The sequence below is a fragment of the Amphiura filiformis genome, chromosome 12 (assembly GCF_039555335.1).
Source record: "Amphiura filiformis chromosome 12, Afil_fr2py, whole genome shotgun sequence".
Taxonomy (NCBI): domain Eukaryota; kingdom Metazoa; phylum Echinodermata; class Ophiuroidea; order Amphilepidida; family Amphiuridae; genus Amphiura; species Amphiura filiformis.
The window spans coordinates 64361044-64387356 of NC_092639.1; the positions used below are offsets into that span (position 1 = coordinate 64361044).

A 26313-nucleotide genomic window follows, 5' to 3' on the forward strand; every position below is an offset into this window, starting at 1 on the left:
CATAACGGCTGAAATTAGTAAAACTATAGCGCAAGCAATGCCAATTGAAATATATTTCCACAGGTGTGATTCACAATCTAAATTGACTTGTGTGATGCTGAAATCTTTTTCTGAATCGGGCGAAAAGCATTGATAATTGTTGAAAATGTCCTTGTGAAGATAAACCATGTAATCTGTAAGTATCCAGCTCCTTAATGCCTCCACTTGGCAGTCACAATGAAACTGATTATCACCAGTGTGGTCATGTAAGGATGGTCGTGTGATAGCATTGCTTTGGGGACATTTTTAATTGCATTGCTATAAAGAAGCAGTGTTCTTATATTGCGTAACTTCTCCATGTTGTTTATTAATGTCAGCTTATTGTTGCTTAAGTCCAAATATGATAGCTTTGGAAAAAACTTGAAAAGATTCTGACCAATTACCGTAATTTGATTACTATTCAAATTAAGGTATTGTAACTGATGTGCTTGAAATACATTCAATATACCAGCCGCTTCGGAAATTCTAAGTGCATTTAAGATCAGGTCTTGTAAAACAGGCATGTTGGCATAGATGTCATCCCAAGATTTAAAGTAGACAGTGCATTCAGATAAGACAAGAGTCAGAAGAGTAGAACAAGTAATATTAGTTCCAAAGCCCACTGATGATGTACTTAAATCAAGTGATTCCAACTGAGTTGCAACCTGGCATATATTTGCATCAAAAGTCATTATTTTTGCTTGGTATCCTAGGTTCAGTACTTTCAAATTTGGTGGAGAGCATGACCAAGATATGTCATAGTTATTGTCAAAGTCATTTTTTGACAAGTCTATATTATGGAGTGATGAGATGTTACACAGTTATTGTCAGAAAAGATGAAAATCACTGCTCAGATTGTATGGCAAATCTAACAGTCAAAGAGGTGTAATCACTCAATGTATTCAAGTTGTTTAAACTTCTTAAACCTTTGAATGCATTCACAGGGACTTCGCGACGTGCAACATCTATATCGAAGACTTGTAAATCAGTAAACCATTCAAAAGGTGCACCCTCATACACATATCCATGGGTAGATAATTCTAATACCTTCAATGATGACTTCCATTTTCCCCATAAAGCAAATGTTGTTGAATCAAAGTAGACTTCGTTCAAGTTTAACATACGTAGAGTCAAGTTTTGAAGAGGTGAGTTAAGAGAGTTTAAAGCTCCTATGGCTATATAAATGTCATTAAGCACAAGGTGGAGACTAGTGAGATTATTAAGTACATCTAAAGCCGGAAGACTGAGAGTATTTGGGTACGCCTGCTTAAAGTAAAGATATGTCAAAGGAATCACTCTGCTACATTTATGACTTGAGTTCACATAACTGGAATTTTCTTCATACGATGAACAAAACTTGATTTCAAGACAGGATCCACCAACTGAGATGTCTAGGTACTGCAGGCTGTGTAATCCTATGAATAGATTCTTGATGCTATCACAGTCATGGATATCACCATTGATGTGCAGTTCACGTAAAGAAGAAAGTGGAGCTAGAGGGGTGCCAGTGATGTTATCAGACCCATCATCAAATGATATCTGCAGGGTTTGCAAGTTTTCCAATCCGTCCAGTGATGAAGTGCTAAGACTTGATAGATTTTGCCAACTGAGTGTAAGTGTCTGCACAGAGATGAGATCTTGAAATGGGCAACCTGGTAAAGTCACTACGTAGTTTTCAGTTAAGTACAGATCACTAAGTTTGCTTAGTGTACCAAATATTTTGTCACTTAATGAGGATATTGAATTCTGAAGTCCAAGGTTAATAGATTATGTAGTCCCGTAAACGCATCATCATGCACAGCTGATATATGGTTAAAGGAAAGGTCCAAATTTTGCAATTTGATCAGGCTACTAAAAACATACGCTTGTATGTAGGATATGTGGTTGCTACTTGACTTCAAAGTTATTAGTTTGTGGAATCCAATGAATGCACCATTATGTAAGGATGATATAGTGTTCCATGAAAGATCCAGATGTTGCAATTGATTAAGGTGACTAAATGCATCATCCAAGATATTACCGAGTTCATTCCAACTTAGATCTAGTGATATATTAATATATGCTGTAAGAAAATGTAATAAGTTGAAACTTCCACCAAAAATGGTAAGATCCAGATGTTTCAAAAACTTTAATGAAGCAGATTATATTGATACAATCAAAAATATTGATTGGGGTAGAATTCGTAATATAAATGATGTCAATGAAGCACTTAATGAATGGCAGTCTTCATTCAATGCTGCCTGTGACAAGCATGCACCATTTAAGGAAAAGAAAGTTAAAGGTTGTTTACCTGAATGGGTGAATAGTGAATTTTTGAGACTAAGTAAAGATAGGGACTACTATTTTTCAAAAGCACATAAGACAAATAATGCTGAAGATTGGAGTAAAGCAAAGTCTCTTAGAAATAAAGTAAACAATATGAAATATTCACTGAAAAAGAGTTATTGTAACGAGGCTATAAGTAACAACATAAATAATAGTAAAAATCTTTGGAAAACAATTAAGAAAATTATACCAAACAAAACATCAAGTATACCTACAGCAGTTGTTAAAAAGAATGGTAATTACTCAGGTAACAAAAAGGATATGGCAAATGAGTTCAATGAGTTTTTCACTTCAATAGGTAATGAACTTGGGAGTAAATTTAATAATAACAACGATAATTATGTATGCACTTGTAATACTATATGTTCTCATCAAAATCATAGTGTAAACAAATTTAGTTTTAGAGCAATATCTAATGAATTTGTTCTCAAACAAATAAGTAAAATGCAAAATTGTAAATCGTCAGGATTAGATCCATTCAATGTAAGGTTATTAAAGTTGGCTGCGCCTTTCATCTCAAAATGCCTTGTTCATATTTGCAACCTGTCTTTGAATGGGTCTACTTTTCCTGATGCATGGAAGAAGGCTAAAGTAACTCCAATATTTAAATCGGGTGATAAAACTAATGTTAGTAACTATAGACCTATCTCTGTATTACCAATTGTATCAAAGATCATTGAAAGAGCTGTCCATGATCAATTATATGAATATATTATGAGTAATGTAGGACTGTTATCAAATGCTCAATCAGGATTTCGTCCGAATCATTCCACAACAACAACCCTTCTAGATGTGCAAGATTACATTTTAAAGAATATGGATACAGGTTATGCTACAGGCGTTTTATTTATAGACTTAAAGAAAGCATTTGATACTGTAAATCATGATATTCTGATTAGGAAACTTAAACAATATGGGGTATATGGGGATGAATTATTATGGTTTAAATCATACTTAAACAACAGAGAACAAACTGTTAATGTTAACTCAACTCTTTCTGACTTTAGGCCAATTGATATTGGTATTCCTCAGGGCTCAATTTTAGGTCCTTTACTGTTTATCATTTTTGTTAACTGTTTACCTGATGCTGTGTCTGAATGTAAAACTGTAATGTATGCTGATGATACCTCTTTAATGTGTAAAGCTAAAAATGAATCTGATCTTAAAATTCAAATGGAGTCATGTCTAAGTAGGGTAGCTGAATGGTTCAAAGTAAACAAACTCACTTTAAATGTTGAAAAGACTAAGTTTATGATCTTTGGTACAAACAAAATGCTTGAAAAGTTCAACAATGTACATTTATTATATAACAACAATGATATTGAAAGAGTAGATGAGTTTAAATATCTAGGTGTAAAATTTGATAGCAAGATGTCTTGGTCAGCTCACGTTGATAATGTTAGTAAAACTATTTCCAAAAGAACTGGTATAATAAAACGTATAAAATATTTCCTTCCATATAAAACCACTGTAATGTTATCAAATGCTCTTGTTATTCCCCACTTTGATTATGGCAGCATGGTCTGGTCAAATTTTAGTGTAGAGTACCATAATAGGCTTCAGGTACTTCATAATAATTTAGCTAGAATAATTCTCTCAGCAGATATAAGGACACCAACTAATGATTTAATGAATACATTGCAGTGGGTTAAACTTGATCAAAGATGGCATAATACTCTATTAATGACTGTTTTCAAATGTTTAAGGACGAATATCCATCATACTTATCTTCTCAATTTGATTTTGTTCATGATAACCATAATCATATAACTAGAAATCATACTTCTAATACATTGATTGTTCCAAAATTTAAATCAAATTCAGGTCAACGTACTTTTCACGTCAGGGCAGCCTATGCATGGAATTCTTTGCCACCGACAGTAAGAGCGCAGATGGAAAATATGACTTTAGGCCAATTTCAGTCAAAATTAAAGACATTTAGGCCTGTCTTTATCTACATTTTGTTCATTTGCTTGCTTATTTTTTGTATAAATATAATTATTGTATTTCTGTATTTTGAATCATGGTATTTATAATTTTCTTGTATTTGATGATACCATTATACTTATTTGTAATACTAGTATATTATGTATGCTATTTTTGTAAATATTGTGTATCGTAATATATTTTGTTGCTATAACATGTATACAATGAGGGCCTGCTTGAAAAGCAGTGCTTGTCACTGAAGCAGTATTACCCTCAATAAAGAAAGAATAAATAATAATGATAATAATTGTATTGAGTCAGCATGCTGTAATGGTGGGATACAGACTAGGTGTCTCTTGCTGCAATCCATATTGGTGTGATTCCACATTTTACAAGTGATACTGCCTTGTGGATAACATGATTTTGCCTGCTCTGATGGTCTGCCATTTGTGAGTCGAATACAAGCAAGACATATCACCTGGTACATGAGAAAAGCACAGATACATTGTAATAGTATAGAAGCCATGGTAGAATATAGAAATGGTATGCTACACAGAGTTGTAAATGACCAGAAAATACTGACCAAAAAATGTCTATCACCAATTGCTGATATACAAAACTTCTATGCATGGAGTTTCCTGTTGTGTACAGGGTTGCCAGTATTCTAAGCAAATTTCCAGAATATATGCTTATATGCTTATAAAGTTGTAATATATTGTATTCGGCAGTTGCTGTTGTGGATTCCATAAGGACCTGCAATAGTTCATAGATTTGAAGGCTATTTTTTGACCTGCAATAGTTCATAGATTTGAAGGCTATTTTTGACCTGCAATAGTTCATAGATTTGAAGGCTATTTTTTGACCTGCAATAGTTCATAGATTTGAAGGCTATTTTTGACCTGCAATAGTTCATAGATTTGAAGGCTATTTTTTTACCTGCAGTAGTTCATAGATTTGAAGGCTGTTTTTGACCTGTAGGCCTAGTAGCTCATAGATTTGAAGGCTTTTTCTGCCTCCGCAGGAGGTAGTATGCTTTCAAATTTACACCTAAAATGCCGCACATTGCGCGGCATGTAGGCCGATTGTACAAATTTATATTCTGACAAGTACTCTAATTTCCGCCCAATATCGAGAGCCCAATATATATCCCCCACCTCTTTGCGCCATACATAAATTCGCCTATCGCCATTTCCGAATGTTCAAAAAGGTAATCACGCTTCCTCAGCATGTGCAATAAATTAGCATTAAAATTAATCTTATTCTATAGGGATTCTAGAAACGCCTAGCACGTGGCGCCAATGGCGTGGGTCTATCAAGTTAATGAATTATGCATTAGAATATTTTCAAACTCATATGTTGTATAATTGAAGACCGAATTAAAAAGACTAGCTTGCGTATGCCGTCCTGTAAACCAGACCAAAAATGCCATACTGCGCAGGTCAGCAACCAATCACGGCGCGCCTTTGTCATGACGTCAGACGCAAACTAGTCTTTTTTTAATTCGGTCTTTAATTATAGGTTGTAGCCTCAGCGCTCATCAGCAGCCACACCACCTCAATGCCTTCGGTGTGATCACCAGCTTTATCGTTAAAGACAAGTTGGAAAACCGTTATGCTGTGGCAATGGGAATACACCTCAAACAAGGTTTAATTTCATGATTACATGAAACCTGATTATTAATGCAAAAACTTTGGCTGGAGAAGTTGAAGCTGACGTTCATGGCGACACTTTGGATGTGATAATTTGACAACATGGATTGTTTTGTGCAAAATTGGAGGTATTTTTGTGCCACGGCGAGTCAGCAGACCGACTGGCATGCATGCTAGGCTCGACTAGGCCACAATCATGATCCGATGCATTTGAACTGCAATGTATGGTATGATACGCCTAGCCGCGCCTATGGCCGGCTTCATTGCTGCCCGGGCATTGCTGTTCAAATACATGTACTAAAGTATTGCAATTTTATTGCGTTGATATAATTCGGAATAATTCGTTTTAAAGTATTTGCTTCCCCAATTCCCATGCGTGGTTGTGTTTTATGTTCTACTGAGTACTGTTGCAATATTTTTGCATGCATACCCATGACCGTTTCAAGACTTTGACTGAGAAATTTGCTTTTTGTTTGTTAAGATAAAAATAAAAATAAAATGCAAGAATCATCTTTCCCCACACAATACTTCTTACAAACAAGGTGTTGATATTGGCCCTTTCGATGCAAGACAAAGCACAAATGAAGGAAACAAAACAAAACAATAATGTTTTTGATTTTTTATTCAATTACACATACAAAAGAGTAATGACCTATAAAAAGAGCCCCCTAAATATAATAATATTAATATTATTTTAGTCCTGAATACAAAATATAATAAACAAGCATTAAAAAAATCTGAAACGTTACAATCGTAATTTTCAGTCAAAAAATCCACGAGAAATGACTCTTGATACAACTTAGGCATATATGCATTTAAAAAACAGAAACGGCTGCCTGCATCTGGAACTCTTCATATCTGAAAGTTTGAAGGTCTTATTTCATACATCAGAATTATCTGCAAGATTGCAAGATGGCTTTAGGTGACCGTGGCCCTATTGGCTAATGCACAAATTTAGATTTTCTTTCTATTTAAATAATATGTTAAAGCTTATGCCGGGCTTATGCCCTGTAGATTACATTCGGTTCTTGAGATATGGCCTGTCAAAATGGTGCGAACCCAAAACAAAAAATTGGCAACAACTTTCTTTTTATTTTCTATATTTTTGACAAGTCCAGTTGCCAGATGATTTTCTAATTACATGTATGAATTATGCAAAGCAAAGATTTCAGATACAATTAAAAGAGCTATAGTAGGCCTACTGAGGCATGGTACATGGGTAGAACACACACTGTAGACCTACTACAAAATTACGGTTGCGTTTTGGCAAATTTCAATTTGCATAATTAATTTGGGCCACTTATTAGAAAAGTTGATTAGGGCCCTAATTAATTATGCAAATGGAAATTTGCATGGAAAAACATTCATGGGTTTTATATCTTATTTTGTAGCCGATCTGAACATTCTACTTTGTACAATTCTTGCATATATAATTAGAAAATAAGGCCTACCTGACATTGCATATCAAAAATAAAAGAAATTTGTTGCCAACTTCTTGGTTTCGCGCCATTTTGACAGGCCATATATTTTGGTAACCGAATATCCGATTAAAATAAAATTTTCAGTCTTGTAATCAGGAGAGAATGGACTCACATATTTCAATCAGACAAAAATCTATATCCAATAGCGTTACCTTAAAGCTAGCATTATAAGTGTCTCCTTAACTAATAACAAAAGGTGCCCACTGGTATCTTGGAGGCATTGTCTTTTTTAAAGACATTTCTTGTTTTACCTGCAGTAGTTCATAGATTTGAAGGCTATGTTTTTACCTGTAGTAGCTCATAGATTTGAAGGCTTTTTTTACCTGCAGTAGTTCATAGATTTGAAGGCTATTTTTGACCTGCACTAGCTCATCGATTTGAAGGCTATTTTTTTTTATCTGCAGCAGTTCATAGATTTGAAGCAGAGATGCCAGTCAGTTTCACTCAAAAAACCTGAAAAGCGTGTGAATGCAGACCAAAAAGCCCCAAAACAGACTGAAAATAAATAAAAACACAGGAATTTGAACACACAAAAACCTGAATTCAGGTTAAAACCTGAAAACTGGCGTCTCTGTTTGAAGGCTATTTTTGACCTGCAGTAGTTCATAAATTTGAAGGCTATTCTTTTGACCTGCAATAGTTCATAGATTTGAAGGCTTTTTTTACCTGCAGAAGTTCATAGATTTGAAGGCTATTTTTGACCTGCAGTAGTTCATAGATTTGAAGGCTATTTTTAACCTGCAGTGGTTCATAGATTCAAAGGCTATTTTTTGACCTGCAATAGTTCATAGATTTGAAGGCTTTTTTTTTTACCTGCAGAAGTTCATAGATTTGAAGACTATTTTTTGACCTGCAGTAGTTCACAGATTTGAAGGCTATTTTTTGACCTGCAGGAGCTAATAGATTTGAAGGCTATTTCTTAAAATTTCCTCATGACTTGAATATAAATTTCTTTTATGACAATTTGAAAAGTAGCTCAATTGTTTTGACAAGGTGTAATTTGGCAACTGCCATTGTGAAATAACGTCTGTCCAGGGTTTCTGTAGACTTAAATGTGTTCCGATCAAAAACAATGAAATACGAGCAGGAAGATATCGGGTCAACCTTTTCACAATATATAGATAACACATGTGATGTCACCTTATCTATAGACAGTTTGTCATTACTGATCTTTGTTGTTCCAACAGGGATTCATATCCCTGGTTCCAAGTACTTCCTTCTTCTCTGGTATTATCACTAAATCACATCAAAAACAGCTGAAATTGTGATAGTACTACTGTCTGTTCAATTAGCTTAGATTCTTGTATTTTTAAGATATTTGAAAAAATAACAAATTTTGGTCTAAGTCATCAAAGAAAAGTGTTAGCACAGCCTTAGACCCAATGTGATTTTAACTTTTCAAATTCCAAAGTTCAATTTAAAACCCCATTTCTTTTCAATTTTGCCTCATTTTAGGCAGTTACTTGGGTCCACCAAAAGGGTTCGTGACCTTTTCACAAATCGAGTGGGATGGTCCATTCTCAACTTAGGGCATAGACCCTATCCAATTCAGCAAAACAATCTGTCCTGCCATTTCAATTGTTATGTTGTTCCGGTTCTATAGGTGATGATTGTCCCCATGTTTTTGTTGCACGAAATTATATGCATGAATATGTTTTATGCATAACATTATGTTGAGCATTATCTTTTTCCTAAACAATGACATCAAAATTATGGATTTCGTTCTTATTTCAACTGGTTTACAATGTAAATTGAGTTTTGTTTAACACCATCATTTCTTTCCAAGAATGAATTTTAGCTGGACAATACTTACTGATGCAGATGGTCGAATACTATCTCAGCGCATCTAATTATTATGACATTCGTCCCCATTGCACTAAATGGATTGATTCAAAAAAGTTTATGGTACCTGACGTTCTACGGCTTTTTATAAAAATATCGCGGGGAAAAGACCAAAATTGAAAAGAAATGGGGTTTCAAATTGAACTTTGGAATTTGAAAAGTATAAATCACGTTGGGTCTAAGGCTGAGCTAACACTTTTCTTTGATGACTTTGACCACAGTGTTTTAGTTTTTTAAATATCTTAAAAATACAAGAATCTACACTAATTGAACAGACAGTAGGATACTACAATATCATGGTATATAATAACAAGAATATGTTCATTTGATCATTATTTCTATACTTTGATCAGCTCGTAATCGGCAGGAATTATTAGGCTTTTACCACTACGCCCACAAGTAGGATATAATTGATCTGTCTGGTCTATATTTTGTGTGTTAAGAAATTAGACAAAGTATAGGACTTCAAATAATAATTTGTAATTCTTCTGGCGAGATGTCACAAGGCAATTATGCAAATAAAATATATTGATTAATCTGTGATGTTATATTAGACCCGCTGATTACGAGCTGATCAAACTATATGTTATTTTAATACATTTTGCAGGCATTGCTAAGACCGTATCATAAATCCGGGGTCAACAATAACAATTATGATAATGATAATTTTTTTTGTATGTATAAACATAACCCAATTGCTAAAAAAGTGCTCCACCTCAGACCAAACAAACAATTTTGCTACCACTTTTATAATTATTATTCAAGGGTTTTAACCCTTTATAATGATATGATATCTTTATAATGATTTAAAAATCATTAGGCTGAATTCAGGTGCATGCACTCCTGGTCCCGGTCACTCTCACTTAGAGTATAAAACAAACCAAACAAAAAGTTCTTAAACCAAATCAAGTTGGTTGTAAAAGAGCATTTATGTCTGATAGTGATAGTTTAGTTAATTACTACCATGACGAGGTACGAACAATAATGAAGATGATAATGATAGGCATATTATCAAAGCTATATATATATTTTTAATTGTCCTGTTTTATTGCATCTAGGATATTTTGTCCTACTTCCATTATGTGAAATTAATGCTATACAGAATAGTGCCAATCCGGGGTGGGGGATAATCAGCCTGAACCTTCCAAAAGTTTGGCTCTAAATGTTGACTGTACCCACCAAGGTCCATGTTCATGCGACCTCAGATGACCCCTGGATGACCCCTGGATGACCATCCAAATATTTGGCTCTAAATGTTGACTGTACCCACCAAGTTTTATGCCCATACCGCAGTTTTTGCTAATTTGACCTCAGATGAACCCTGGATGACTTCAGGTGACCTTGACCCACTATCCAATGCACACATGTTCCGTCTGATGATGATGATGACAACGAAGATGACAACGACAGATGATGATGATGATAATTTAATACACAAACGACAATGACAAAGAGGAATATATAAAACATAACATATAATTCTATTTTTAACATGCACAAATTTGACACTTTATGTCACTTTATTGTAAAAGTCGGTTTGACTTGGTCGGACTTGGTTTGGAAAATATGTTATGTCACATGCTGTTCGAATTATAAAGACATAGTTGGCTGACCTTATAATGTTTGTGCACTCATAAGTTGACCACTGAACGTATTGTGTATAAACACATACTCCATAACATCAGGTTAACTTTCTTGTTGAATGGAGGCTCAAGGTCACTGAACTGTGTCTTTGGAGATGATGTCTTTTGGCTCATAGCATAACGTGTTAAGCAAAAGTGAGCAGGGTAGTTGAGTATGTGTGCTTTGTTTAAACATTAGTAACATGAGTGGCAAACAGTAATGTTTCATATTGCTTGCAATCCCCCTCCCCCAATGAATGTTGGAGCCAACACTAGACTAATTGTCCATTCTTGTCTGAGTATCAAAACAACATTGACTGGGTTGGTGCGGGAGGTGTGGATGAAGATTGCATACTACAGTGTAAATTAAATCCCTCATCACTGCCATCATCATCACCACCATGATTATAATAATCATCTGACCTCATCAGTATTATCCATCATCATCATCATCACCATCATCATCATCACCATAATTAACATCATCATTATTATCATCATCATCATCATTATTAACATCATCATCAACATCATCACCATCATTACCACTACAACTACACCAATAAAAATTAGTATAAACTGCAACTCATCAGAAAAACAAAATATTTAAAACAAATTGTTTTATTACTGCGAGCACAGTTTGCAACAACATCAACTTCTAGATTATGCTCAAATGAAAAAGACTATTTAAAGTCTATTATGAAAAAATACCTTGTTATAAAGGGTATTCAATACGACGTCTCTCATGACAGAGTCGGCCAAATCGCATGATAATACAATAAAACAGATAATAAGGTATGAATGGTCTTGGAATCGATTTAGAGACCTGTTTCTGTCATCTTAAGCTACAGGGCAAAATAATTAGTTTCCTGCCTTGGATAGAAAATGGTTTGAGGGTGTTTTCCACGATATATAAATCATTTTTAAGATACAGATAATTTTACAGATTTTTTGGTCCTCAAAGGATCTTTAAAGTCCTTAACCCCTAATCACTACCTACTGATCCAACATTGCCTCTGACTGGTCAATTACATGATATTTTCACTTTAATCACCAATCAGAATGAAGCTTTGCAAATAACTTCGCCCCAATTTTTTTTGTGTGGTGAAATTATTCTAACAATGTTGCTGATTGGGCCAATTGATAATGAAAACTTCATTATGGCCAATCAGCAGGTAGTTTTCATGGGGTTAAAAAAACACCAGGATAAATATATAGTCATAACTTTTCTTCAATGTACTGCTTTTATTTACATATTTTACATAATCATAATTACAAACATTCATAGTAAATACACAAGGACAAAGCATGATTAGACATATCTTTGACAATATCAAATAGTGACATGATTATGCAATGTTATATATCAGGCACAATAAATGTGACATGGCATGTTGAAAGGAGACACTTTTGGGCAGGATCGTAAATGGATTTTATCATCAGTGGCGGCATCACGGGGGGCATGGGGGAAAATGCCCCCAGTCAGAACTCTTGGCCCCCCCTCAGGGGTGTGAGTGACCACAGATAAAACAATCTGAAAAAGTCTGAAATTTGGCAAGCTCCTATACTTTTGTACAGAGAAAGTGTAGAAAAAGAGATAAATATTAAGATCAAAAAATCTGAATTCAGATTTTAATCTGAACTCTCACACCCCTGCCCTGCTGCCCCCAGTAAAAACCCAAAATTACGAAATTTTCACCTTTTTGTGGTAATTTTGCGCACAATTAGTTGATTTTGCCCCCTGAAATTCAAATTGAACCCTTAATGCCCCCGAAAAGAAAAAATCCTGGCGCTGCCACTGTTTTTCACAATTTGGGTTTGTTGCAAATTTGTGATGTTAATAATGTTTAAAATATGGTCTAATTGTTTCAGCGTGGAATATAATTGGCATCTTGTATTTTTCAAGACATTTTTCAAGGTAAATTCCTAATCTCAACATTGTCAATAATATTTTTAAAGGCCGATATCTCAATTTCCAATTTTATAATATCATAACTTACGAACTCAATATTTTCGCTTAGGAATGTCCTATTTCATTGGGGAAAATGGCGTTGTGGAGCAAAACACTTAAAAATGATAACCTGTCCAAAAGTGTCTCTTTTTGATATGACACGTCACAAATGATCAGTTTTTCAATAATCATTTTTGACCAATAAATAGCTGAAATGTACAATGTAATCCTAATTTGAGTTGCAGTTTTTCATGAATATTTTGTAAAGAAGTTAGACTTAGAGAGAGTACCGACTCTGCCATATTTGTGTGTCACTAATGGAGGGCAAATTAGTACATATAATGGTAATATAATAGATAAACTAATAGTAATTTAATTCCAAATAATAAATTTCCATAGCTACACTTGTTTCAAGTACAAAAATAAAAAGAATTTTATCGAAGATGAACAGTATAATATTTTCTTACCAAGAATTTGTTTTGTTTCTATACAAGCTGCTAATTGGCTAAAAAGATAAAGGATTAATTCAAAACCCCATGACTGTATAATTGAAGCCCGAATTAAAAAGACTAGTTTGCGTATGATGTCCTGACAACCAGACCAAAAATGCTGTACTGCGCAGGTCATCAACCAATCATGGCGCCCCTTTGCACAGACGTCAGACGCAAACTAGTCTTTTTAATTTGGTCTTCAATTATATAATTGATTGTGCCTACAGCACAGCATTTAAACTTAAGGGGTACCTTTTAATACTGATTTATCACACTGGCATCTGCCGTTTCAAACACACATCCCACCTTCCATCACAACAGTTGGCTGTGCCTCTTTAAAAACAACCAATATCAGGCTATTCCAGTTGTAATCCACAATACCCCTGTGGAAGATTTTGGAAATATCTTCCACAGGGGGAGTATGTTTTCAAATGTAATAGTTAATCATTTTGAAGCCCATACTCCCCCTGTATTGTGGCTTTACCACAACTGGAGTGGAGTAAGTATTTTAAATGGAAGTTACTCAATTGCCTATTATATTCAAAACTCATACTCCCAATGTGTAAGTCTTTACTAAATCTTCCACAGGGGTAGTGTGGATTTTAAATGAAACAGCCCATTGGTGCACACCTTGGCTGGTGCTGACATTTTATAAATGAATTTATAAGAGCAGCAACAACACCACTTGCCTTCTATTCCAGATGTTATATCTGCAACATATGTAAAATTTGGGCAAAAAAGAATTGGTTGTTTTTCTATAACTGGTTATGTAGTTATGTGAAGAGCATGCCCATTGAGGGCGCTATAATCTCAATTTTTAGTAAGGAAAAGCAATTTTTTAAAGAATGATGAATATAACATGTATCACATGCTGGTCAATATGAGAAGGGTAAAGTGAGTCATGCAAAACTGAACGTAAACTCCGGCGTGATACTTTACATTGAGTGTGGAGGATTCAAATGCTGGGACCAATATTGACTGATCAGTGACAACTGCAAAAAGGGTCTATTACAAATGCATTATAACCAACAGTACATTACATGATTTGCTGAGCAGAGATAGTCACCAAGACATAAACAGCTTGCACTGCAGGGGTAGGTTTGATGCGACATCACCATTATTTCATGCTACCAGTGGATTAACACGTAAATGACGTAATCATGAAATCTTCACAATAATTCTAAATATGATATGTGTTATCATAGCAAAATTATGTTATTCTAAAACTGTTGGAATTCAACAACAAACTTCATTGTAAGTACTGTATTCATTCCATTAACTGCCCATGCCCTAAGCACCCACCCAATTGACAACAAGAAGCGGATATTTACTGCCCATGCAAATCTGGATCATGGTCTGAAACATACGGCATGCACACTGGTGATGATGGATGAATATTTTGGGCCATTTGTTAAGTATGCAATTATGTAAACAATGTCAAAAATAAGCGCCCACCCAAAATGACTTTGTTAAGCGCCCTGGGCAGTTATTTGGAACAAATATGGTATGTTGATTTTAATTGCTAACCATCTATTTTGAACAGGGAACAGGCATTCAGCCTTGTAGTTTTCAGCCTCTTTCATCACATGATGCATGTCCTATACCGCCTGTGCAATGTTTAATGGTAATGTCACTCTCTGTAGTCAGAACACTACAAGAGGATGTGAATATTGACAGTAATATTTATAACCGCATTTTATTTTGTCAGTATATGGTAATCACACCAATATTAAGAGTGGTCTTAACCCTGGAATGATAGAAACCTTTGGGCCACATAACTGCTAAACTATTGGTCTTAAGTATATACATGTAAAAGTATACATATTTAGAATGGGAAAAACTAGATGAAAGTTCTTATGTGAGGTCAAATTTGGGTAAAAATGCTAATTTTTGGAGAAAGTCCCAAAAACTTTTTTTTATTTTGTTTTATTAATTTTTATAAACTAGATAAAAATATCTAAGACCTGTTTTTTTCTTTGTTTGAATTTTACCAAAATATTTGAAAATCAGGCTTTTTTAAAACTATTTTTGATTTCTCAAAGTTGGTAGATCCTAGATAATTTTACCTAGTTTTTAAAAATTAATGAAAAAAATTGTTGACTCAAGAATTTTGTTGTTACATGGTCCTAAAAAATTTGGGCTAAAAAAACCTGTTTTGGAGATTTTCTCCAAAAATGAGCATTATTGCCCAAATTTTACCTCACAGATGAAATCATCATGTTTTTGCCTTTTTTAAAAAATATGTACACTTTTTTTATACTTTAAACCAATAATTAAGCAGTTAGGAAGCCCAAAAGTTTTCACAATTCCAGGGTTAAGACCATCATTAAGGAATGTACTCATACTACATTCAATCATTAAAAAAATAAGGCATCAATCAATATAATATCTGAATAAAAGCTCATTATGGATTTCAGAACGGTACATCTAAATCATTCATTTCTACATAGACACTTTTGAGTTGTGTATAGTGGTCGATGGTCACGGTGCCATTTTCTCTTCCAAGTCCAGAATATTTAAAGCCCCCAAATGGAAGTCCTGCAGGGCAGATATTGAATGTGTTGATCCAACAAGATCCTGCTTCCAACCTGGATATTACCCTGTTTGCTCTGCCAAGATCTCTGCATCATAAAGAGAAGAAAATGAAACAAAGTGTCAACAAATATTCATTTGGTATGCTTATTCATTATATTTAACAACTTGTAGTAACCATACTAAAAGTTCAGAGAAATATATGGAAATATTTATGTGGTACCCCTACGAGAACAAACCAAAAGTTGATGCCATATAAACAAAAGTGCATTCATACTGACGCTGACCTCTTCCCTCCAACCAAGAAAAGTTGGAAATATTATTTCTAATTCCAACCCAACCCGAAAGATCAACTTTGACCAATGATTTAACTAGCTTTTTTACAAAAGTAAGCGACCCCTCCCCCTAACAAAAGGACTTTTAATTTGTTCCCTAAAGTGGTTAAGAGATTAGACTAAACGAGTCCTGACTCTGCCATGATTGTGTGTCGCTAATGGAGGTAAGAGATTAGACTAAGCGAGTCCTGACTCTGCCATGATTGTGTGTCGCTAATGGAGGTAAGAGATTAGACTCAGCGAGTCCTGACTCTGCCTAAGCTAATGGAGGTAAGAGATTAGACTCAGCGAGTCCTGACTCTGCCATGATTGTGTGTCGCTAATGGAGGTAAGAGATTAGACTCAGCGAGTCCTGACTCTGCCATGATTGTGTGTCGCTAATGGAGGTAAGAGATTAGACTCAGCGAGTCCTGACTCTGCCATGATTGTGTGTCGCTAATGGAGGTAAGAGATTAGACTCAGCGAGTCCTGACTCTGCCATGATTGTGTGTCGCTAATGGAGGTAAGAGATTAGACTCAGCGAGTCCTGACTCTGCCATGATTGTGTGTCGCTAATGGAGGTAAGAGATTAGACTCAGCGAGTCCTGACTCTGCCATGATTGCGTGTCGCTAATGGAGGTAAGAGATTAGACTCAGCGAGTCCTGACTCTGCCATGATTGTGTGTCGCTAATGGAGTGGTTAAGAGATTAGACTCAGCGAGTCCTGACTCTGCCATGATTGTGTGTCGCTAATGGAGGTAAGAGATTAGACTCAGCGAGTCCTGACTCTGCCATGATTGTGTGTCGCTAATGGAGGTAAGAGATTAGACTCAGCGAGTCCTGACTCTGCCATGATTGTGTGTCGCTAATGGAGGTAAGAGATTAGACTCAGCGAGTCCTGACTCTGCCATGATTGTGTGTCGCTAATGGAGGTAAGAGATTAGACTCAGCGAGTCCTGACTCTGCCATGATTGTGTGTCGCTAATGGAGGTAAGAGATTAGACTCAGCGAGTCCTGACTCTGCCATGATTGTGTGTCGCTAATGGAGGTAAGAGATTAGACTCAGCGAGTCCTGCCTCTGCCATGATTGTGTGTCGCTAATGGAGGTAAGAGATTAGACTCAGCGAGTCCTGACTCTGCCATGATTGTGTGTCGCTAATGGAGGTAAGAGATTAGACTCAGCGAGTCCTGACTCTGCCATGATTGTGTGTCGCTAATGGAGTGCAAAATGGTGAACCTCTGGTTACATCACCATGGTAAACCTTGCTTGTTAAGTTAATGCTTGTTTGAGTACTGCATATTACGTGTTGTGCCGCGATGTGCAAATCTTCTAACATGCAAGCTTAACGATGCAAATTATTATTTGTTTCAGGCTCTTGCTGATAAATGCTGGAGGTGCAACATTTTGGTCTCCAACATGACAAACCAATATGGCTGATTTACTATAGTATTATGAACTGGGATTCTGGAATGGTTATGTGTTGTTCATGAAGGGTTGGGAAAATTCCATAGATCTGATAATCATGAGATCAGAATTTGTAATGCAACCCAAATCACTTTGTGGGAATTATCTGAAATATTTGAATCACTGCAGCTGGTAAAATGTTTTGAAAATATGTCATTCAGTAATTCCCTAAGGGGTTTTTTAGCAGTCAAGTTAGCTCAATCGATAAGGCGTTCGAATATGTGCGTGAGGATGCGGGTTCTAACCCTGGCAGTGCCTTGTACGCTCTCGTGGAAAAATTGAGTTAGCTTGAAATTCCCCTGGACAAGGAACTTACTGCTAATTTGTCTCGTTGTAACCCGTACGAAACTCGGGGAGCTGATCCTGGTTGCGAAGGTTATTTGTGGAATGTCTCGGGTGTGCGCTCTTGAAGCGGCAAAGTCCCTGAATTGTTGTTTAATGCTTTGTGGAATGATGTGGAGCCGTAGTGGTCAGCGACAACCTGTAAAGTGTGCTGATGCTTGTGGATCAACGTCTAGGCGTTGTGCCTGTGCGTAGCGCACTATAAATCACTGCGCTTTTTTTTTTCTTTTCTTTTTTTATCCTTTGTGTAAGACTGCATGGAATTAGCCTAGCACAAATCTTCTGTTGAAGGATTATACAGCTTTATTCCATAAGATGCTAAGGGAACAAACCAAAATTTGATGATGTCCTATAAACAAAAGGCCTTTCATTAGGATTGAGGGTGGGGGTCAAAAAGTCTGATCTTCTAGAGTTGGGATTTCAATATTTCACACAGGGAGGGAGGGAGCGGGTTAGCCTCCTAATGAAAGCACTTACGTGTAAGGGTTTGGTTTGTTCCAAAATCAGTGCCCAATCTTTGGAGTATAAAATGTCTGCTCGGTAACAAGTGAACCTACCTTGTGAAAACTCCGCCAGCGAGTCCAAATTTGGTATCATTTGCTCTTTGTATGACCTCTTCTTCATCTTCAAACGCTAAGAGTCCTAAAACTGAACCAAACACCTCTTCCTTGACCACCGTCATTCCATCATTTAAATTATCCAGTACACACGGTCTGACAAAGAAACCTCCTGACAGTTTGGGGTTTTCTGGGATTACTCTGTCTCCTCCACACAATACTTTGGCACCCTGTAAAAATATTTACAAACATCATAAGTACATTACATAATAGGATGGCAGCTCCTACTCTTGTAGTCATTTATGTATAGTTCTTAACTTGTTGCCTTCCACTGCAATGCCCAACATGCATTGTCTAGTTGACACATTTTTTGTTAAACATATATTTTTTATAGTCAATCCAGCTTGGAAAAACCAAAATATTGAAGTTCATGAGCATTTAAACTTTTTCCCTGTTTTAAAATCAACCATTTCTTGATTTTGGAATTAGTTTTGCTTTTCAAATTGTCTTTTCTCAATTAAGAAAATGGATGGCAATACAATTTTTCCAAGGCCTAACTTTGGAACTTAAGCCTTGTCATCACATAAATCTAAGGCTTAATGCCTAAACTGTTATATTTTAAGAAAACTAGGACTTGGTACACAAATTTAGCATAAACTTGGACATGGGTCACAGTGTCATAGGTGTCTACACATGTGTTTAACAATGATATCAATCACAATGTTCTTACTGGAATTTCCGATTTTTTTCCAGAAACTTTCCAACTCAAAAACATTAAATGTTAGACATAATCAGTTCTGCTTCTAATCCCTCATGATGGGCTATTCCCGTTGAAATCCATACACCCCCTATGAAAGACATGACCTTAATCTCTCACACAGTGGGTGTATATTTTAAATGGAGTCAACCATTCAGGTAGACCCATTTGAAATTCCCACTCCCCATTAGGTGAAGGAAGTTTTATCACCGATTTTTGAAAGCAGGAGGAAACCGGAGATCCTGGAGAAAATCTGTGAGAACAAGCTTGGAACCGAGATAAACTAAGTGCACATATGTGACGTGTCATGTCAAAAGGAGACACTTTTGGGCAGGATCGTAAATGGAGAAATAGCCAAAAATCTGCCCGGGGTGATTTTTTTCAAAATTTGGGTTTGTTGCGAATTTGTGATGTTATTAATGTTAAAAATATTGTCTGATAGTTTCAGACCAGAATATAACCGGCATCGTGTATTTTTTGAGACATTTTTCAAGGTAATTTCTACTCTCAACATTGTCAATAATATTTTTAAAGGCTGATATCTCAATTTCCATTTTTTTAATACCATAACTTACGAACTCAATATCTTCGCTTAGGAATGTCCGATTTCATTGGGGAAAATAGCGCTGTGGAGCAAAATAGCTCTATATTTAAGATATGTAAAAACCTCAATATTGATAACCTGCCCAAAAGTGTCTCCTTTTGACATGACACGTCACATATAGTCCTTGGGCACGGCCGGGGCTTGAACCCGGGACCTCAGTGGTACAAGGCGAGGGAACAACCCTGCGGCAAGTCGTTCTCCCTAAGACTTTATCCATCTGTTGATGACTGATTGTAGCTCCCACTAATGTGTCATCCAGTCCTAGCTACTACTTATCATTACTCTTACCTCTTTTTTAGCTCCTTCAACATATCCCAAGACTTTATCCATCTGTTGATGACTGATTGTAGCTCCTACTAGCGTGTCATCCTCTGATGGGTCCCCAAGTTTCATGGCTTCAGTCCTAGCTACTAATTTCTCTACAAATTCATCCTTTATTTTCTTCTCTACGAATACCCTTGTGCCATTGGAACAGACCTGCAAGTAAGTCAACAAAACAAAAGTAAGTGTCTTATTCAAAACTCTGGCAATTGTAATGAGACATGCCAAAATGATAAGTACTGTCCAATGAGGTAGAAAGGATAGAGTGCCCTGCTCGCCGAATCTGTGAAGCCGGTTTGGGTCTCGGTTTGGGTGCTGTATAGATACACAAAGTTGAACAAATCATGTATTAAAACGCATTAAATTTCCCAGTATACCATTGTTTTTATCAAAAAATTGCTGAATTATAAAGGCAAACACGCCTGAATCTGGTATATCATCAGTGTTGCCACGCTAAACTCTACCACTTTACGAAATTTCGCCTTCAGTCGCCGTTGCTGTATCGCACACATGGCAACGGGATGAATGAACTAGATTTAGGAGCGTGCTTGCCTTTATTATTCAGCAATTTTATGATAAAAAAATGGTACACAGTAAAGTTGAATATGCTAAAACAAGTAATTTATTTAATTTTATTAATCCATACATGCTAGAGTAAATTCAGTTCCCATTTTAGTTGTATTTGATGCTGATTTTGTTAGGTCCCTTCATTTCATAATGGCTTATTCAGTGTGTGATTGTCAATGAAATGGCAACGTACCAGCTCGAGCTCAGCGATCTATGTTTTTCTACGTCATTGGTACTGTCTTATGTTTTGGGAGACACCGAGACACCAGTCTTTGGTCTCGTCCACCACCATGTACCCCAAGAGATAGGGTTTCTGTTTTAGGGTTAAAATTATGGGTTAGGCTTTGGGGTTATATTTAGGATCATGATTAAGGGATAACAGTTGGAGTCAGGATTATGTTTGGGGTGCTAACCAGCGTGACAGAAAAATCGAGTTGATGAATTGGAAGAAATACTGACAATATGTGAGTGAGTTCCTTTTATCAGTTATCCAGACTCCACATGGTAAAACAAGGTCTGGGTTAAATATTTTTGTATTGAGATCAAGAGCTAAATTTTTTCTATATATGGATTACCAATACAGATGAACTTTCATGCTAAAAACATGAAATGTTATGTATTCTAAACTTTTTTTAAATTGGTCTGTAAAGTAATAAATAAATAATAAATAAATAAATTTTGGATTTATAAAGCGCTTTTCTCCCGATCTTAGAGGACTCGAAGCGCTGTAATTTCGCTGCAATGGTGAATCATCACAATCAGATCGCATCAACTAGGTTACTGCCGAGCAGCGCACACCTATCCGCATTTAGATTGTAACATCCACCAATTATCTGTGCAGCTCCCCAAATTCCATTGGGTGAAGGAAGTTTTCTTTTGTTTTTGGTTTTGATTACCAAACAACTAATCACCGATTTTTTGCGATACAGGAGGAAACCGGAGATCCTGGAGAAAACCTGCGAGAGCGAGCATGGAATCGGGATAAACCGGTGCACATGAGTCCTTGGGCCGCGCCGTGGCTTGAACCTGGGACCTCAGTGGTGCAAAGCGAGGGTACTACCGCTGCGCTAACTCGCCCTCCCTATCCCATGCAAAGGGGAGGACAAGTAATTTTTGGATTAACCCAATTCTACCAACCTACCTGTCCCTGTGATAAGAAATTAGCCAGCATAGCTCCCTTGACAGCGTTGTCCACATCACTATCACCAAATATAATTAATGGAGATTTGCCTCCTAATTCTAACGTCACAGGCTTGATTCCAACTGCACAGTCTTGCATTATCTGTGCAAATGGAAAAAAAAAGATTTTAGTTTTACTTTATTGAAAATTGCTGCACTATTTGTTGGGAAAGCCTCCATCTTATTTCCATCGGGTCCATGAAAATTTCTGTATGGATATCAGAATACATATATTAACTGTCTAAGTGTAATGGTTTCATACTTAAATAACTGGCTTTTAACTCTTCAGCTATGGCAGATGCCAGCACTTGCACTTAAACTTCAGCTATGTGTAATAAAATGAATATTAAATCTGTTCATCTGGACTTACTATTTTTGATAGCGACAGCATCGCGTCTCATCCAAGACGCATCATCAGGCTGACTGATCAGGTGATGAACCATTGACCTCTGACACACTTGATGGTATAACGTCACAGGAGAGTCACCGAGGTAGTTTCCTGATTGCTGCGTCGTAGGTCCTTGACAGGTTGTGGCGAAGTCCCACGCAGCAATCAGGAAACTACCCAGGCGACTCTCCTGTTACGTTATACCATCAAGTGTGTTAGAGGTCAATGGTTCATCACCTGATCAGTCAGCCTGATGATGCATCTTGGATGAGACGCGATGCTGTCGCTATCAAAAATAGTAAGTCCAGATGAACAGATTTAATATTCATTTTATTATGTTTATCTACCTGGATGACTGAGAATATTCACAAATATTTCAGCTATGTGTACAAAATATTTCAGCTATGTGTACAAAGTACCGGTGTATTGGTGTGTTGTGATGCAAGTTTTCAAGCCCAGGTGCAGTCCCTGATGTTCTCATGAAATAATTCAGCTTGAAATTACCCTGGACAATGGACAATGAACTGACTGTTTTTTGTCCTGGTTATACCCCATACTAGACTGCGGAACTCAGTCCTCAATGATAGTCAGTCATTTATCTTTTGGTCGTTATATGACTATCATTTGAGGGACTGAGTTGTTATGATATATCTTCCGAGGTGCAATTTCAGACAATAGCTGGGGATTAGTGGGGCAGAGGTTATCTATTGAATCCTTTCATGACCACTGAAGCATAGTCAAGTCTGCCAAGGACACTCGGCACAAATTGAAAGACCACACGACACACAACACCAATTTGGTGTTTGTTATGACACCAATTTGGTGTTTGTTATGCTCCTCGAAATTAGTACCTTACGGTCTATGTCTGACCCCATACAAGAACTTGGGGAGCTGATTCCGGCTGCAGCAGTTATTCTAGATCTAGGCTGACCAGTAGCGTAGCCAGCGGGGGGGCAGGTGGGGCAGAGTGCCCCCCCTGACAAAAAATGAAAGAAAAAAGTGCCCCTTTGACAAAAAATGAAAGAGAAAATCAAAGGGCAAAAGTAAAAGAAAAGGGCAAGGAGCCCTTTTCTAGCAAAATTCAGGGCCAAAATAGTGCAAATTACAAAAATTTTCCGCGCTACGCGCGCACATTGTAACAATATAGCCCTTTTTACCCGGATAATGGGCGAAAATAATGTAAAATACCATCATCCCAGTAAGGCCTTTTTCGGGAAGCTCGAAGACATACAGTCTCTATGTATTGTATGATGCAACTGCAATTTTTTTCGTCTGTGCCCCAAAATTTTTATTTTGCCCCCCCTGACCAAGAAAGCTGGCTACGCCCCTGAGGCTGACTAAGTTATGCACCTATATAAAGCTGAATCCCTTAACAATGCTAAAATAGCTAACCCCCTGAGCACTACCTGCCAATCTAACATTGCCTCTGATTGGTCAATTACATGATAATTTCAATTTAATCACCAATCAGAATGGAGCTTTGCAAATAATTCACCCCAATTTTTTTGTGTGGTGAAATTGTTCTAACAATGTTGCTGATTGGTCCAATTGATAATGAAAACTTCTTTTAGGCCAATCGGCAGGTAGTTCTCATGGGGTTAATATGGTGGTGTGTCTTGACCAAGGTGGTCAGCAAATTTCTGTAGCTTGTGGGCATATGTCTATGCATAGCTGTATTCTAAATCACTGTGCTTTTTATCCAGTAAATGCCAATACGTACTTTAGTTCCTGTGGGTACGCTGCCTGTAAATGACACTTTAGCTATGTCTGGATGTGTACATAGTAGGTGCCCTGTCTCTGCTTGTCCCTGGATCACATTGAACACACCTTTAGGAAGACCACATTCTATAACATAAAAACATAAATAAATTGTTTGGTTTATTACGGGATCTAGAATGAGCGTTTATGGCGTTTCGACAGTATTTTTTGTGGGACATGAGAGCACCGCAGACGTATCAAATTGCATTCTGAATACGAAGCATGTCTTTCTGATATCAAATAATTTTCATTTTTTGAAATTCACGATATAATGCAAATTTTATGACAAATTATTAAAATTTGATATTTTTCAAATTTTGATATATAACAGTCCTCGAAATAAATTTTATAAATCTAGTGATATATTCTTAAAGTGTATGTAGCTGGGAGGAAAAGCCGACGATCAATTGAACAGTTTGACCTTTTATATTGAAGATATGGATTTTTTCCCCAAAAAGACCTTCTTTTTTTTTGGTGTTTTGGGAAAAAAAAAATCCATATCTTCAATTCGAAAGGTCAAAATTTTCAATTGATCGTCGGCTTTTCATCCCACCTACATACACTTTAAGTATAAATCATCAGATTGATAAAGTTTACTTCAAGTACTGTTAAATATCAAAAATATCAATTTTTAATGATTTGCCATAAAATGTGTATTAAATTGCGAATTTCAAAAAATCAAAATTATTTGATATCAGAATGACATTCTTCGTATTCAGAATGCAATTCGATATGTCTGATGTGCTCTAATGTCCCACAATAAATACTGTCCAAACGCTCATACCACTTCCTTTAAGTGCTTCACCCATGATGGCTAGAGTATCACACCTAATCCACAGTGCATCATCAAGCCAAATAATATTCTGCTATAAAAGTGAAAATTTCATCATATCAAGACCAGTCAAAACTTATGTTTCTGGATGTTTCATCAACCATTGGTTAACTTCATTCAGCAGTGTTGCTGTTTTGAAGTGTTGTGTGATATTGATCCAGCAACCCTCAGAGTTTTAAAAGCAGCATCATTCCCTGTGTCAAAGCTCTTGTGCAACACAGGATCATAGGTGTAAACGTTGGTAGGCCCCTCATCTCTGTTTATAACTTTGACACAGAGAATGATGCTGCTCAAACTGATGGTTGATGAACGTCAAGAAACATAAGTGTTGACTGGCTGGTCCTGATTTGTTAAAATTCTTGATGTTATGGATAAACTACAGACCCGGCAAATTTATTCAAGGAATTTTGTAGTTATTCACATGCATCGGGCCCTAAAAAAACAAGTGTTAGCTCTCTTAAAATTTTGCACAAGATTATTAAATTAGGGATTCAATCATGATTCACCAGTGTTCATCACCGTTTAACAATGATGCGGCCGCGTCGTCTGCGTGGTTTACTTTGCGAGGTAAGTAAACCACGGAGACGTGCCGGCCGCGAGTTGTTAAATGGTGATGAACAACGGTGAAACATGATTGAATCCCTTTCAACAACAAAAACAAGCTAAAGATCATATAATTCACATGATTATTTCATGAGGTCAGTTAATCATTGCCACTCAGCCTTGCAAAAACTTTAGTGATTTCTTTGTTGGTATCAGCCTAAAACGGCAATGTTTAGCCGCTACCTGCAAAATATTACTGAATTCAACTTGTAAACTTGTATACACACAAAGGTTCCAGGCATGACAAATTTTACGCACTCTTGCATAACGCATAGTCACACTTGCGTTCACGTATACGCTACAGTAAAAGTGTTGATTCATCACAGATTAACAACGGTTGGCTCCTGTAAAAATGTATACATGTACATGTAGGAAGAGTTGTTGAAGATTAATATATTGCTAGATTTACCTGTGTATAATTCAGCCAGCATAACGGCAGTAACAGGTGTCAAAGGTGAAGGTTTGAATACCATAGTATTCCCACATGCCAAAGCAGGTGCAGATTTCCAAGCAGCCATCTGAATAGGGTAATTCCATGCACCGATACCACCGCATACACCTAATGGCTCACGTATGGTGTAACCAAATGAACCAGATGGCATTTTGATGTGTTCTCCTGTAAATGGAAAATAACGTATGCATGGACATTATACACTGATAAGGTTATGCTATAAATGGTAAAGTTACTCTGTATTAAAGTGTTGGGAACGGACTCATTATTCTGCACAGCAAGCCTGTCTACCTTTCCAGTGTATATTCATGGTGGATAGAGGCAGTGGGTAAGTGGCT

The 26313-nt window shown here is 36.6% G+C and overlaps 1 protein-coding gene across 1 annotated transcript in view; it reads right to left on the bottom strand.

The window, feature by feature from the left end:
* Positions 1–12637: 12637 nt before the first annotated feature.
* LOC140166571 (4-trimethylaminobutyraldehyde dehydrogenase-like) overlaps positions 12638–26313 on the bottom strand; it is a 30294-nt gene continuing 16618 nt past the window's right edge. The window contains exons 4-9 of the mRNA XM_072190067.1: positions 25934–26140; positions 24052–24176; positions 21906–22046; positions 20165–20353; positions 18516–18745; positions 12638–15926 (exon numbers count right to left, since the gene is read on the bottom strand). Coding sequence (XP_072046168.1) covers positions 15719–15926; positions 18516–18745; positions 20165–20353; positions 21906–22046; positions 24052–24176; positions 25934–26140 — 1100 coding nt within the window. The 3' untranslated portion in view covers positions 12638–15718. The remainder of the gene's footprint in view (positions 15927–18515; positions 18746–20164; positions 20354–21905; positions 22047–24051; positions 24177–25933; positions 26141–26313) is intronic.